Here is a 14,339-nt window from a genome sequence, read left to right on the forward strand (position 1 = left end):
GGTTTGTGGCCCAGCCTCTCCCCACTCAGGTCCCTGGCATGTCTTCTCAGCCCCTCCTCTGCCCTGGAGCTTCCCCCTCAGACCGGGACCCTGTTTGGTGTTGATGCCAGAATCAGTGGCAGCCTGGATCGTTAGTTTCCTGGGAAGAGCCGAGGGATCAGGGGGTAGGGGTGAAATTCTGAGGCCTCATGCCCACTGCCCCATCCCTGCCTGGGACCATGAACTCCTGGATTCATCCAACCTTGCTTCACTGTGCCAAACAGGGTATCAGAGAGGAGAAGACAAGAAAAGTGGGGAGGCTGGGAGATTTTAGGCACAAGGTCACAGACCGGGCTACACATTCAAAGACTGATCTGGCTTGGGCCAGGTCTCACCGGGCTGGGTCACCCACGTGACATCCCACCCTTCTGTATTTTCTGGGTCCCAGGCACCTTTCTCTGGCCGTCTTGTGGAATAACTCAATAAGGCAAGCCTGTGAGGTAGGTACTATTATAATTCCCTCAGTTCATTCTCTCAGCATCTCTCTGAGGTCAGTACAATTATTATCCCCAATTTCCAGAAGAAGAAACTGAGGCACAGAGAGGTTACACAGCTAGAAAGTGGTAGAGCCAGGATTTGAACCAGAGGCATCCTGCTCTTGGGGGTATGAGATGTATCAGCTGCCTGTCCACGTGACACGAGCTTTTCAGACTTTAACACATCTACTTCTTATGGCAGTACAAGGTCTGTATGGGCTTGTTATTACTACCCATTTTACAGAAGGGAAAACAGAGGCACAGAGAAGAAAGGTGATGGGCCCAAGGCACCATAGCTAGTATGTGGCAGAGCTTGAAGCCAGAGTTCCCTGCACACATGGGAACGCTTACTCAGCCGCAGAGCCGTGGGTGTGGGCCACTGGTGCTAGGCTCTGCCTGCTTGTCGGGTGATGGGTGAGGGGTTGGAGGGACAAGTCCCAGAGGGGACACCCAGAGGAGGCGCGCACAGGGATCTGGAGTGAACAGAGTGTGTCTTGGGGGTTGGAGATTGCATGTGTGTTTTTTGTTTTCTCCGGCTTTGAAACAAGGCATTTGCCTCATTAATTAAGAGCCGGGCTGTGGGATTAGACAGGCCTGAGTTCCAATCCTGCTTCATACCAACGTCCCCATGAAGTGGGTCCTATCACAATGCCCACATTATAGTGAGACCACCGAGGCTTCAAAACATGAATTGGGGGTGGGGAGACACAATTCAGTCCATAGCACTGCTGGGCGTGAAGGCTGTTTACAGATCTTCTGTATCATAAACCACTCTGTGATGCATTCCGTGTGCCCGTGTCTGTGGTTATTGGCAGGGACTTTGTGGCTTTACCTTTGTCTCTCTTTTTTCTCTTGCAGAGCATTTGGTTCTTTTCCTGAAATTTGCCACAGCTTGTCATCGTGTGTGTGTGTGTGTGTGTGTGTGTGTGTGTGTGTGTGTGTGTGTGTGTGTTTAAATGTCTGTGCCCCAACTAGGCATGAGAGCAGGGCCTTTGCCAGTTTCAGCTGCACCCTCAGTGCCTAGAACAGCTCCTGACTTGTAGTAGGTGCTCACTAAACCCTTGTGGCTGAAGACCATGGTGTTCTCCAGCACCCAGCACCCAGCCCAGCACTTGACCCACGGTGGGACCCCTGAGGGCAGTTTCCTGTGAGGATCCCTGAGAACCTGGCCTGGCCCTGGCCTGGCCGTTACCCTCACAGAAGACATTACCCTTTCAGAGCCTGAAGGGGGCTTTGGGGTTTGGGAAGCAAATCCTTTTGCACATGAGGGTATCTGGCTCAGAATCCAGGCCAGAAACCCCAGAGGAAGGGGCCCTCTCTTTCTGCTGAAAGGCAGAAACGCCAGCCCAGCTGCTCGCCAGGAGGAAGCCAGGTTGTGCTGAGGGTTGCCTGATGCTCTCTGGGCGTTTGGGGCCAGGTCACTGGGCACCTGAACTGATGCCCCAGTGACCAGCCTGGCTATCCTCCTCCAGGTGAATGTGATGACATCATTCTGGGCAAAGGAACTGGCATCAGGGATCGTTCCCAGAGGCTGCAGGACTGAGTATGCTGCAAAGTTGTGCTTGGAGGAGATGGCCGGGCCATTCTTTGAGTGTTCTTCATTCATAGATAACGCTCAGATTCATTTATTTAGCTCTTCACCCAACAAATATTCATCCAATGCCTCTCAAGTCCATGGCTCTCTCTTAGAGGCTAATTAGGCTTTGTCTAAAACAGATTTACAAGGACTAAGGTGATAACACAGACTCCCATCTATCAGACACCCACCACGTGCCACACTTGCCAGCAGGTCCTTGGGCTCTATTCTTTCTTTCTTTCTTTTTTAATATTTATTTACTTATTTATGTGGTTGCACCAGGTCTTTTTTTTTTAAACCGTTTTTATTGCATACATTTGTATACTATTTTTTTAAAATAAATTTATTTATTTATGGCTGCATTGGGTCTTCATTGCTGCATGCGGGCTTTCTCTAGTTGCAGTGAGAGGGGGCTACTCTTCATTGCAGTGCGCAGGCTTCTCATTGTGGCGGCTTCTCTTGTTGTGGAGCACGGGCTCTAGGCACGCAGGCTTCAGTAGTTGTGGCACGCGGGCTCAGTAGTTGTGGCGCACGGGTTTAGTTGCTTCGCGGCATGTGGGATCTTCCTGGACCAGGGATTGAAACTGTGTCCCCTGCATTGGCAGGAAGATTCTTTTTTTTTTTTTTCTTCATTGATTTTTTTTTTAGCATCTTTATTGGGGTATAATTGCTTTACAATGGTGTTTTAGTTTCTGCTTCATAACAAAGTGAATCAGTTATACATATACATATGTTCCCATATCTCTTCCCTCTTGCGTCTCCCTCCCTCCCACCCTCCCTATCCCACCCCTCCAGGCGGTCACAAAGCACCGAGCTGATATCCCTGTGCCATGCAGCTGCTTCCCACTGGCTATCTACCTTACGTTTGTTAGTGTATATATATCCATGCCTCTCTCGCCCTGTCACAGCTCACCCTTCCCCCTGGCAGGAAGATTCTTAACCACTGTGCCACCAGGGAAGTGCCTGCACCAGGCCTTAGTTGTGGCATGTGGGCTCCTTAGTTGTGGCATGTGAACTTTTAGTTGTGGCGTGCATGTGGGATCTAGTTGCCTGATCAGGGATCAAACCCAGTGCCCCTGCATTGGGAGCATGGAGTCTTAACCACTGCACCATCAGGAAGTCCCTGGGCTGTATTACTTCTAATTCTCACCATAAACCAGTGGGCGGGCTTATAGTCTCATTCCTGCAGAGGCAGGAAGCACCGTGCTCAAGGCCACATGGCTTCTAAGTGGCTTTCAAACCCAGGTTTGTCTAACTTGCTCTGCTTTCTGGTGTGGCCCTTACCTGTGCCAGGCTGCTGACTTGCATCATCTCTAATCCTCACAGCAAAATTTGTCTGAATTATACTCTCCCCATTTTCCAGATGAGGAAACTGAGTCTTGCAGGGGTTAGGTAACTTGCCCACGGTTGCACAGACAGGAAGTGGTGACATTTGGATTGAACTTTACCCCTTGTCCCACTCCATGCAATGTGCAGCTGCCTCCTGGTCAGGTCCCTTGGCCAATGAGCTCTGAAGTCCCTTTGAGCACAAAGAACCCCAGCCTCTCCATAACTTCAAGTAGAAAATTGGGAGTGTATCTAGATCATCCAGACTGGCCAAAATTGGCAAGTCTCCCCTTCTTACTAAGGTGTTCATCTAAGAGCCCTGTGTCTGCACTTTCTTCTCTTTCTGTTCCCACAGCCCTGCCCTGCCCCGAGCACCTCTCCCTGCTCTCCTTCATATAACCCATGCAGGCTCTGGAAGGATTTGGGCACACAAGAGCAACATCTGACTCTAAGATGTGCCAGGCCCTGCCCTGCACTGTTTTTATTGCACCCACTCATGTGAACCCCACAACAACGTGATAAAGGGAAGTCCTGTTAGTCATTGACAGTGAGCATTACTTCAGGGGCAGAGACAGGAGGTGGACTACAGTTCTGTCTGCATTGAAAGCCTGTGACCTTCCACTATGCCATCTTTGAGAAGGAGAAGGGGACCTAGCAAGAGGAAGGTCAATGCCCCTGCATTCCTTTTCTGGAGCTGGCTCCTACCCTATCTTTGACCCCAGGTGCCCACTTTCCTTTTCTAGCATCCAGGATTTCTCCTGGGGAAAATGACCATGAGAATGTCAGCACCACAAAAGCAGAAACTTTCCTTTGTTCATTGCTATACCCTTAGTGCTTAGAATAGTGTCTGGCTCAGAGTAGGTGTACAAGAAATATTGTATTTTATTAAATAGAAAACACCATTTATTTTAAGATACATCCTTGCTCTATCACAATTTGTTGAAAAGACTATCCTTCCTCCATTGAATTGCTTTTGCAATTTTGTCAGAGAATCAGTTGGCCATACTTGTGTGGGTTGTTTCTGTGTCCTCTATTTCATTTACTTGATCTATGTGTCTATCCACCAACCAAACACAGTTTTGACTACTAAAGCTGTATCTTGAAATTGGGTAGACTAATTGCTCTCACTTTATTCTTCTTTTTCAAAAATGTTTTAGCTATTATAGTTCCTTCATAATTTCATATAGTTTTAGAGTAATATTACCTATATCTACAAAAAAATCTTTCTGGGATTCTGATAGTAATTGCATTAAATTTCTATATCAGTTTGGGGAGGATTGACATTTTACTATGTTGAGTTTTCCAATCCATGAACATGGTATGGCTCTCCATTTATTTAGATCTTCTTTCATCAGCCTTTTGTAGCTTTTAGCATACAAGTCTTGTACATTTACACCTAAGTATTTCATTTTCGGGGAACGATTGTAAATGGTATTGTAGTCTTAATTTTGTCCACCTGTTCATTGCTAGTATATCAAAATTCAATTGATTTTTAGGTATTAATCTTGTATCCCATGACTTTGCTAAACTCATTTATTAGTTCTGAGAGTTTTTCAGTAGATTCCTTGGGATTTTCTATGTAAATAATCATGTCTTCTGCAAATAGAGGCAGTTTTATTTCTTCCTTCCTCATTTGTATGTCTTTTATTTCTTTTCTTGGTTTATCACACTTGCTAGAACTTTCAGTACTAAGTTGAATAACAGTGGCAAGAACGGTCATCTTGTTTCATTCTCAGTCTTGTGAGGAAAGTGTTCAGGCTTTCACCATTAGGTATGTTGTTAACTGTAGATTTTTTGTATATGCCCTTCATCAGGTGAGGAAGTTCCTCTCTATTCCTAATCTGCAAAGAGTTTTAATCATGAATGACTATTGGATTTTTCAAATGCTCTTTCTTCATCCATTGATATGATTTTTCTTCTTTAGCCTATTAAAATGGTGGGTTACACTACTTATTGTCGAACAGAACACCAGACACCAGCAACCAATGCTGGGAGAAGACTCCAACTACTTGGAGGATAGCAAGATCATCACAATGCCAGGCACCAGGAAGAGAAGTCCAAACACTTCTGTCCACTGCACCTTGGTATCAAAGTTGCCATGGAAACACAACCGAGTCAAGCACTGGATGGAAATGCTTTTACTCACATAGAGAAGAGAGAGCGGGATCGGCTGCAATAGTGTTCATCAGTCCCTCATGGTTAGCAGGTGCCCCCGGCAGCCATGACAGGGCAACTGGCCTGAGTGCACCCCTCTTGTGCCTCAGGAGAAGAACACCTCCCCCTCCCTCAAGGAGTCTGAAATACTGAAAGCTGAGGGTGCGCCTCAGAGCCGTTGGGCACATGTTTTAACAGAATGCTCATTGAGCCTAAAATAGGGAAAATATTCCTGAGCAAGGTGACAAGCCTGGCACAGGCTCTGTGCGCTCATTATCTCTTAGTAAGGACGTATTCCAGGCCCAGGGCCTCTTCTTACGTGGTCTAGGGGGAGCCTAAAGACTGTGCACATGAGACTGCCTGTACCAACAGTCTTGAATGTTGTAACAGCCTTGCATCCTTGAAATAAACCTCACTTGGTCAAAATATGTAATTCTTTTTATATATTGCTGAATTCTATTTGCTAATATTTTGTTAAGAATTTATGTCTATATTTACAAGTGATATTGGTCTGTAGTTTGGGATTCTTTTGTATTGTTTTTTGTCTGGTTTTGGTATCAGGGTAATACTTGCCTCTTTAAATGAGTTGGGAAATATTCCCACCTCTTCTATTTTTCTGGAAGAGACTATGTAGAATTGGTGTTATTTAATCTTTAAATGTTTAGTAGAATTCTCCAGCGAACCATTTGGGCCAAGATATTTCTTTTTTGGGGAGTTTTAAAATTATGAATTCAACTTCCTTAATAGGTGTAGGGATATTCAAATTTTCTGTTTCATATTGGGTAAGCTGTATTCATTTGTGTTTTCAAGAAATTTGTCCATTTCGTCTAAGTTGTCAAATGTATGTGTGTAGAATGGTTTGTAGTATCCTCTTATCATACTTTGGTTGTCTTCGGGGCCTGTATCGATATCTCTATTACATTCCTGATATTGGTAATTTGTGTCTTTTCTCTTTTTTAATTTGTCAATTCTTGTTAGATGTTCGACAATTTTATTGATCTTTTCAAATAACCAGATTTTTTCATTGATTTTCTCTATTACTTTTGTTTTCAATTTCATTAATTTCTGTTTTTATCTTATTTCCTTCCTTCTGATTGTTTGAGTGTCTTTTGCTATTCTGCATCTAGTTACTCGAGAAGGGAGCTTAGAGTATTGACTTGTGATTTTCCCTCTTTTCTAGTGTAAGCGTTTAGTACTATAAATTTCCCTCTCAACTCTGCTGAGCATCACCTATTTTGATATGTTGTCTTTTCATTTTCACTCAGTTCAGTGTATTTTTAAATTTCCCTTGAGATTTTCTCCGTGACCCATTGATTGTTTGGAAGTTCATTGTTTAGTTTCCAAGTGGAGTTTCCTGTTATTTCTCTGTCATTGATTTCTAGTTTGATTCCACTGTGTCAGAGAACACACTCTGTATGATTTCAGTTCTTTTAGATGTGTTGAGGTTGCTTTATGACCCAGGATATGATCTATTTGGTGTAAGTTCTGTAGGTACTTGGAAAGAATGTTTATTCTGAAGTTCTTGGGTAGAGTGTTCTATGAATGTCAGCTCAATTCTGTTAGTTATGGAGTTTTTTTAGGTCTTCTACATCCTTGTCATCTAGTTGTTCTCTCCATTGTTGAGAGAGGAGGGTTGAAGTCTCCAATTATTATTGTGAATTTGTCTGTTTTTCCTTTCAGTTCTATCAGCTCTTCACACCTTTTGCAGCTCTTTCGTTTGGTGCATACACGTTTAGGATTGCTATGCCTTGTGGTGGACTGAAACTGTTAGCATTATCTTATGTCCCTCTCAGTCTCCTGTAAATATTTTGCTCTGAAGTCTACATTATCTGATATTAATAAAGCTATTCCTGCTTTCTTTTGGTTAGTATTTGCATGGTATATCTTTTTTCATTCTTTCACTTTAAACCTACTTATTTCTTTACGTTTGAAGTAAGTTTTTTGTAGACAGCATATAGTTTTAAAATTCATTCTGCTAATCTCTGTCTTTTTATTGGTGCATTTAGACAATTTATATTTAATGTAATTATTGATATATTAGAGCTTAAATTTGTCATTTTATTATTTGTTTGTTTCTGTTTTCTTTTTCCTGCCTTCTTGAGGGTTACCTGAATATTTTTGCGGATTTCATTTTGATTTATCTACAGTACACTTAAGTATATCTCTTGTAGTGGAGGATGATAGTGGGAATTCTGACCTCAGCTGATACCATCCTGGCTGGAAGGCATAAGGATACCTTGTTATTACTCTCCATACGGTCTCCACTAGCACTGTGTGTGTAAATGGGTAACCTCATTGCCACTGGGTAGTCATGAAAGTCCTGACTCCCCCGCTGGCCTCCTGTAAAATATAGGAACAGTTTTACTATCTCAAGAAAATATCAACCAGATGTGTTTTGGGGGCAGGGCCATGAGACATAAAATGATTCTCTCCTTGCCATAGAAGAACCACAGAGCCCATGGTTTTTAGTCACTATGACAACAGGGGACTCCAAGTCCATGTCATTTAGGGGGGTGACAGTTTATCCAGTTTCAAGTTATACCTTCAAGATAATTCTTTCACTTGCTCTGAGTCTGGAACCCTCTGTGGGACTGAGGCTAATTTTTTTCAACTAATTGCTTTGCTGCCTCGTTGAATTCCACGTTCTTTCATTCTCTTCCTTTCTGGTTTATAGTTATTTACATTACATCCAGCTGGATAATGCAGAGCTGAAGCACTTGTCTGGCACTGCCAGGGATTTGAACAGGGATTTGGACCCAGGCAGGCTCAGTGCTCGAGCCATTTTTCCTTCAGCACTGGATGGTTTGATGTAAGGGGCATGCAGCAGACATGTAAGAGGGGCTTGCTGGGTGCTGGCAGCAATCAAGTATCTGGTCTGGATGGTGGAGAAGAAGGGCCCGATCTGCTTCCCTCTTTGTGAGGAGGAGGCTTCCCCACCTTGGCAGGGACTCATTCAAAGGATCAATTCTTCTCATCTTTGGGGAAAGCAACCAGGTCATTATTTGAGAGTTTAAAATGGACACTTCCCCTACCCCCATAGTCAAGGTCCTCTCTGTAGCTGCTGGAAGAAACTCAGAATGCCTCCAGGGTTGGAGCTCTGTATCCTGCTGATGGATACCCCCAAGATGCCCTACCGTATTTCACATAGCAGGATTACCGAGTTCCATAGTCTCCGTTTAAAAAGTTCATGGGACATTTCCCCTTTCTTACTACAAGTGGCTGATAATAACAAGTTTGGGGGGGAAAAGTCTAGTTGGAGGAAACATATAAAAATATTCCCTGATTCCATCAGTCACTTCTAGCAAATAATTTTATTTCCTTCCATTTTTTTCATATATAGAATTTTTAATTTCATATCTTATGGATCCTTTTCTGTTCTTATATAGCTTTATTTATTTGTTTTTTTAAAATTTCCAGTTCCTATACCAAAGGTAATATTTTTTAAATAGAAAGAGAAACTCCTCCTCACCCACACCCCCTCATTTCACTCCCCACTGGTAACTTCTGTTACCAATTAAGTGTGGATCCTTCTAGAATTTCTTCTAGAGCATTATAGATGATGAGATTATGCCAAACCTACTGTTGCTCAACCTTTTTCACTTTGTAGGTCTCAGACAACTTTCTATCTTGTACATATAAATCTGATTTTTCCCTCTTTTTTCATACATTTAAAAGATGTATTCAAAGCAAATCGTGCCCAATTTAAACCATTTCCATAGGTAATGATTGCTACAACCACTCCCACTTACCCATTTGGCATTTTGCCATTTCACAGGTCACTTCCTTTCGTAGCCAGATTTTTTCACCTAACAAAAAGGTATTTATCATATTACCGTAAAGACCTTGCAAGTTTCATAAAATCCATCAAATGGAGGTACCACAATTTTCCTACCCATTCCCAAATGCTTTTACATTTTGACCAAGCGTTATTCTCATTTTCTGTTATTATGAATTCCAAATAAACATTTGTCTCTGAATAGGGTTACTTCCTTGTCTATTTTCCTGGACGTAGAATTCCTAATATGTGAAACTGCTCTCCAAAGGATTATATAAAATCACATCTATATAAGCAATTCACGCAACTGCTCACTTCATCCTGGCTTTCCCAGCAACTTTTGTTTTTGTTTTCATTTCTGCTATTTCGATTGTGGTATTTTGTGTTTAGTTCTTAATGAGACTGAAAAATGTTCCAGATGTTTGCCATCCAATCTGCCACCCATGTTCTCGTTGTTTTAGAGCAATTTTGTTCAGGAAGGATATTAGGAAGGGAAAGGACCAGAGCCAGGAGCCGGAGTCCTGCAGGCAATTCATCACCTCACAAATTCATCGCTTTGTTTTTTCTGATTAGATTATGATTGCATCTCTCCAGCAGCAACTAGAAGTTTGAACCTGGAGCTACGTTAAAATAACACTGCCATACAAACTTTTTTTAATATAAATTTATTTATTTTTATTTATGTATTCTTGACTGGGTCAAGGGTCTTCGTTGCTGCACGTGGGTTTTCTCTAGTTGCGGCGAGCGGGGGCTACTCTTCTTTACGGTGCACGGGCTTCTCGTTGCGGTGGCTTCTCTTGTTGTGGAGCACGGGCTCTAGGCACGCGGGTTTCAGCAGTTTCAGCACGGGGGCTCAGTAGTTGTGGCTCGGGGGCCCTAGAGTGCAGGCTCAGTAATTGTGGAGCACAGGCTTAGTTGCTCCGCGGCGTGTGAGATCTTCCCTGACCAGGGATCTGAACCCGTGTCCCCTGCATTGGCAGGCAGACTCCTAACCACTGCGCCACCAGGGAAGCCCTGCCATACAGACTTGAACCAGGCGCTGGTTTAAAATAACACTGATGCCTCACATTCCTCTCAGCCAGGCTTGGGTGACGATCTTTTCCGGGATTTGTTTGCTCAGTGGATTTACACCCAGATGGGAGGCTGACAGGCAGGGCTGGAGAATGGTGTTGCCGAGGTCTAGGTAGCGCTTGCCTGTCTGGTGGCTGCCTTCTCTAGCTCTCTTCATCCTGGGTGCTCCAGACCTCACTGTGCATCCCTCTTACTAAGGAGGGCTGCCGGGACATCTTCAGCTGCCACTCAAGGGCCCTGTGAGTATAACATTAACATGCCTCTTTGTCCTATAAAGTCCAGGGCTCAGAAGCCATGATGCAGGATGATGAGACCTGGGGCTGCCACTGTCCTCACGTTTAGGGCTCTCGTCCTGTTTTTCACTGAGCAGGGCCTCCAGTGGCTGCATTATACTACCTGTGCACCATCCTTTCATGCAATTACTAGGCATTCACTATGTGCCAAGTCCCCTTCCCAAGTCTTAAGGAATCCAGGGAAAAAGCCTCGATTTTTCTGGGATATCTTGCTTTCAAGTATGGTATCCCAATATACGTCTTCTTAACTGCCTTTGTGCAGAGAATGTTCCAGTCCTGTGCTTCCAACCAATAGCATCAACTAGCAGGTCCCGGGCTCCAGGCAGGCGTCAGGTGAAGTCCTTGACACACACCAACTCACGTGATCCTCATATCAACCCCAGGAGGAAGGGGTTATCACCCTCGTTGTGTAGGCAAGTAAACTGAGGCTCAGAGAGGTTGAAGGACTTGAAAGATCACACACTAGTGGTAAAAGAAATCAGGACCTAAACCCAGATCGAGCAATGGCAAAGCCTTAACCACAAGGCTTTACTGGCCAATTAGGAGGGAAATTAAAAGACCACAGACACACTGGTCTGCTGACTTAGATTCATTCACAGACATCTGCTGAGCACACCTCTGTGCCTGGTGTTGTGTTAGTTATTAGGGACACAGAAGATAGAAGGGTCCTTGCCTTCAAGGGACATGAAACAAAAGTCAAAGAAACAGAACCAATAGGAGATTCTCTCTCTCAAAAAAAAAAAATATATATATATATATACACTGTGTGCACATGAGAGAGAGAGAGAGATTTTAAGGAATCAGCTCGCATGATTGTGGAGGCTGGTGAGCCCCAAATCTGCAGGGCAGGCAGGAGAGAACCCCAGGGAAGAGCTGATGTTGTGGGTTGAGTTTGAAGGCAGTCCGCTAGAAGAATTCCCCCTTCCTTGGAGGATGTCAGTCTTTTTTCTCCTAAGGCCTTCAACTGATTAGATGGGGCCCACCCACATTATGGAGGGCGATCTGCTTTACTTGAAAGTCCACTGATTTAAATGTTAATCTCATCTAAAAATACCTGCACAGCAACATCTGGACTGAAGTTTGGCCAGATATCTGGGTGTCATGGCCTAGTCAAGTTGACACGTAAAATTAACCATCACAGAACACATAGTTTAGGACAGCTGTTCCTTTTTTCTCCGTATCTTTTAAAACAGCTTTGTTGAGCAGTAATTGACAAATATAATTGTATACATTTAAAGTGCACAACATGAGGATGTGATGTGCATATACATTGTAGAATGATTACCAAGATCAAGATAATTAACACATCCGCCACCCGACACAGTTAACGTTTGTTAACTCTTGTGTGTGTGTATGTGGTGAGAACGCCTACAATCGACTCTCAGAAACGTTTAACTATGCAATACTGTATTACTGACTATAGTCACCATGCTGTATATTAGATCCTCAGAACTTATTCTTCTTATAACTGAAAATTTGTACCTTTTGACCTAAATCATCCTATTTTCCACTCCCCCAATCTCTGGCAACCACCATTCTATTTTCCATTTCTATGCAATGGACTTTTTTCTGTTGTTTGGATTCCACATGTATGTGATACCATCCAGTATTTAAGACAGGTGTTCTCCATTTTTTTTTTTTTTACTTTTTTAAACTTTTTATTTTGAAATAGAAGATTCACAGGAAGTTGCAAAGATAGTACAGAGAAGCCCCATTCATTTACCCTTAAACAAGTTTGCCCCAATAGTCACATCTTGATAGTCACAATGTCAAAACCAGGAAATTGACATGAGCACAATGTGTGTGTATTTAACGTCATTTTATGACACGTGTAGATTACTCTAGCTATCACCACAGTCAAGATACAGACTATTCCTTCACTGCAAAGATATCCCTTGGGGCTATCTCTTTATAGTCACACCCACCCACCTACCCCTCAACCTTTCCAAACCCCTGGCAACAGCTATCTGTTCTCCATCATCACAATTTTGTCATTTTGAAAGTAGGATGGGTGTTCTTAACGCATATGGTCACTTACCCTTTTGAGCATTTAAAGGAAGCAATAGAGATGCCCTTAGCTTTCCTTCCCTTGCGGATGGGGAAAGTGAGGCTTGGGGAAGAGCTGTAACTGGCCTAGGGTCATGGTCAAGTGGGTGCAGAACCAAGATGGGAGTTTCTCTTCCTGACTCCCTGTGAGCGTTCTTCATCTTCTTGGGGCTTCTTAGTTTGGGTTACCCCAGGGGAGACTCTAAGACAAAGATCTGAGTGTAAGTTGTTTATTTGAGAGGCGCCGGATACACTGGGAGGGAGTGGGAAAGTGAGACAGGGAGGGAAGAATCAGTGAAGGCATATTAGCGAGCTGGTCACCACCTGCGGGTAACTGGAGCTTAACCCACCGGGCAGCCCTGGGAAGTGGTGCGGAGCTCAGGCTCCAGAGCGAGCCTTCCCAGGAGCAGCGGGGCCAGGGTATTAATACACCCAGTCCCATCAGTCGTTGGTTAAGGGCTGCTCCTGGGGGGCGTTAGTTCCCTGCACTTTGATGGGCGGGCTCTGGTGGCCAGAGAAAACCTCAAGCAGAGTGCAGGTGCTGGCACTCGCGGGCTGGACCTCCATGAACTGAAGAGGGACGGGGTAGGGGGGCACCGACAGCATCTGTTACAGGAGCCGTGTCCTCAGCCCTTCAAGGAGCAGGGCACAGCTGGGGACACACTTCCCCTGAAAAATGTATATGGAATATTTTGCCCACAGTTTGATGGGTTCACAGACCCCTGGGGATTCTGCTTGACGATCTCCATCTCCAGAGACACTTTCTTCCTCTCTCCCCACCCCCACTCCCCGCACCCTCCCCGACCCGGAGATGGTCAGGGCTTTAATGACACAGCTGCCCTCTACACGCGCTCAGGGACTCTTCCGGGGAAAGGGGGCTCAGTGATGACATTGTAGTCTGGCCACCCGTCTGTGGACGCCCTCCTGTTCCCTGAGCTTTGGAGCAGCTGGCCTGCTTGCAGCCCACCCCCAGAAGCCCTTCCCGAGGGCTGGCAAATCCGTCATCTGCCACTGGAGGCGGGGTCTGCTCTTGTTCCGGCCAGTGTGAGACGTGTTGATGAACTTGAGCCACTCATGCACGCTTTCCGTGGTTGCCTTTATATCCGTGTGCACGTCTTCAAACTGCACAATGTATCGTGCATTTGGAGGAGCCTGTAACATGCAATCATTTTAAGGAATAACAACAAAGAGAACACCGTGGAAACACCACCCGGGTTGAGGAATAGAAAGCCTTCAGCACCTTTGAAACTGTTTGAGGACACCTCCCTCACTCCTTCCCCCAGGTGCAGAGCAAACAATGATGCGAACTTTTGCCATCATCAGTCTGTTGCTTTTCTTTATGGTTTTTACTTTATTGTTTAGTTTTGCCTGCTTTTGGTCTTTACGTAAATGGAAGCACACTTTATTCCTCTGTGACTTGCTTCCTTCCCTTAACGTGGTGTTTGTGAGATGCATCCATGTTGATGCGTGAGCCGTAAATGGTTCATCTTCATTGCTTTCTAATATTCCACCATATGACTATACAACAATTGAGTTATCCATCCTACTGGAGATGGGCATTGTTTCCAGTTTGGGGATAATTT

General features: G+C 44.4%; 1 protein-coding gene across 1 annotated transcript in view; it reads right to left on the reverse strand.

The window, feature by feature from the left end:
* The window catches only part of PADI4 (peptidyl arginine deiminase 4), a 32,722-nt gene extending 31,129 nt beyond the window's left edge, over window positions 1-1,593 (reverse strand). Inside the window, 2 exon segments of the mRNA XM_027108294.1 lie at window positions 84-139; window positions 1,553-1,593. Of these exon segments, the coding sequence (XP_026964095.1) occupies window positions 84-139; window positions 1,553-1,593 (97 nt within the window).
* Between the last annotated feature and the right edge of the window lie 12,746 nt (window positions 1,594-14,339).

The sequence above is a fragment of the Aethalodelphis obliquidens genome, unplaced genomic scaffold, assembly GCF_003676395.1.
Source record: "Aethalodelphis obliquidens isolate GAN/ISIS:26980383/991018 unplaced genomic scaffold, ASM367639v1 scaffold9, whole genome shotgun sequence".
NCBI classification, from domain to species: domain Eukaryota; kingdom Metazoa; phylum Chordata; class Mammalia; order Artiodactyla; family Delphinidae; genus Aethalodelphis; species Aethalodelphis obliquidens.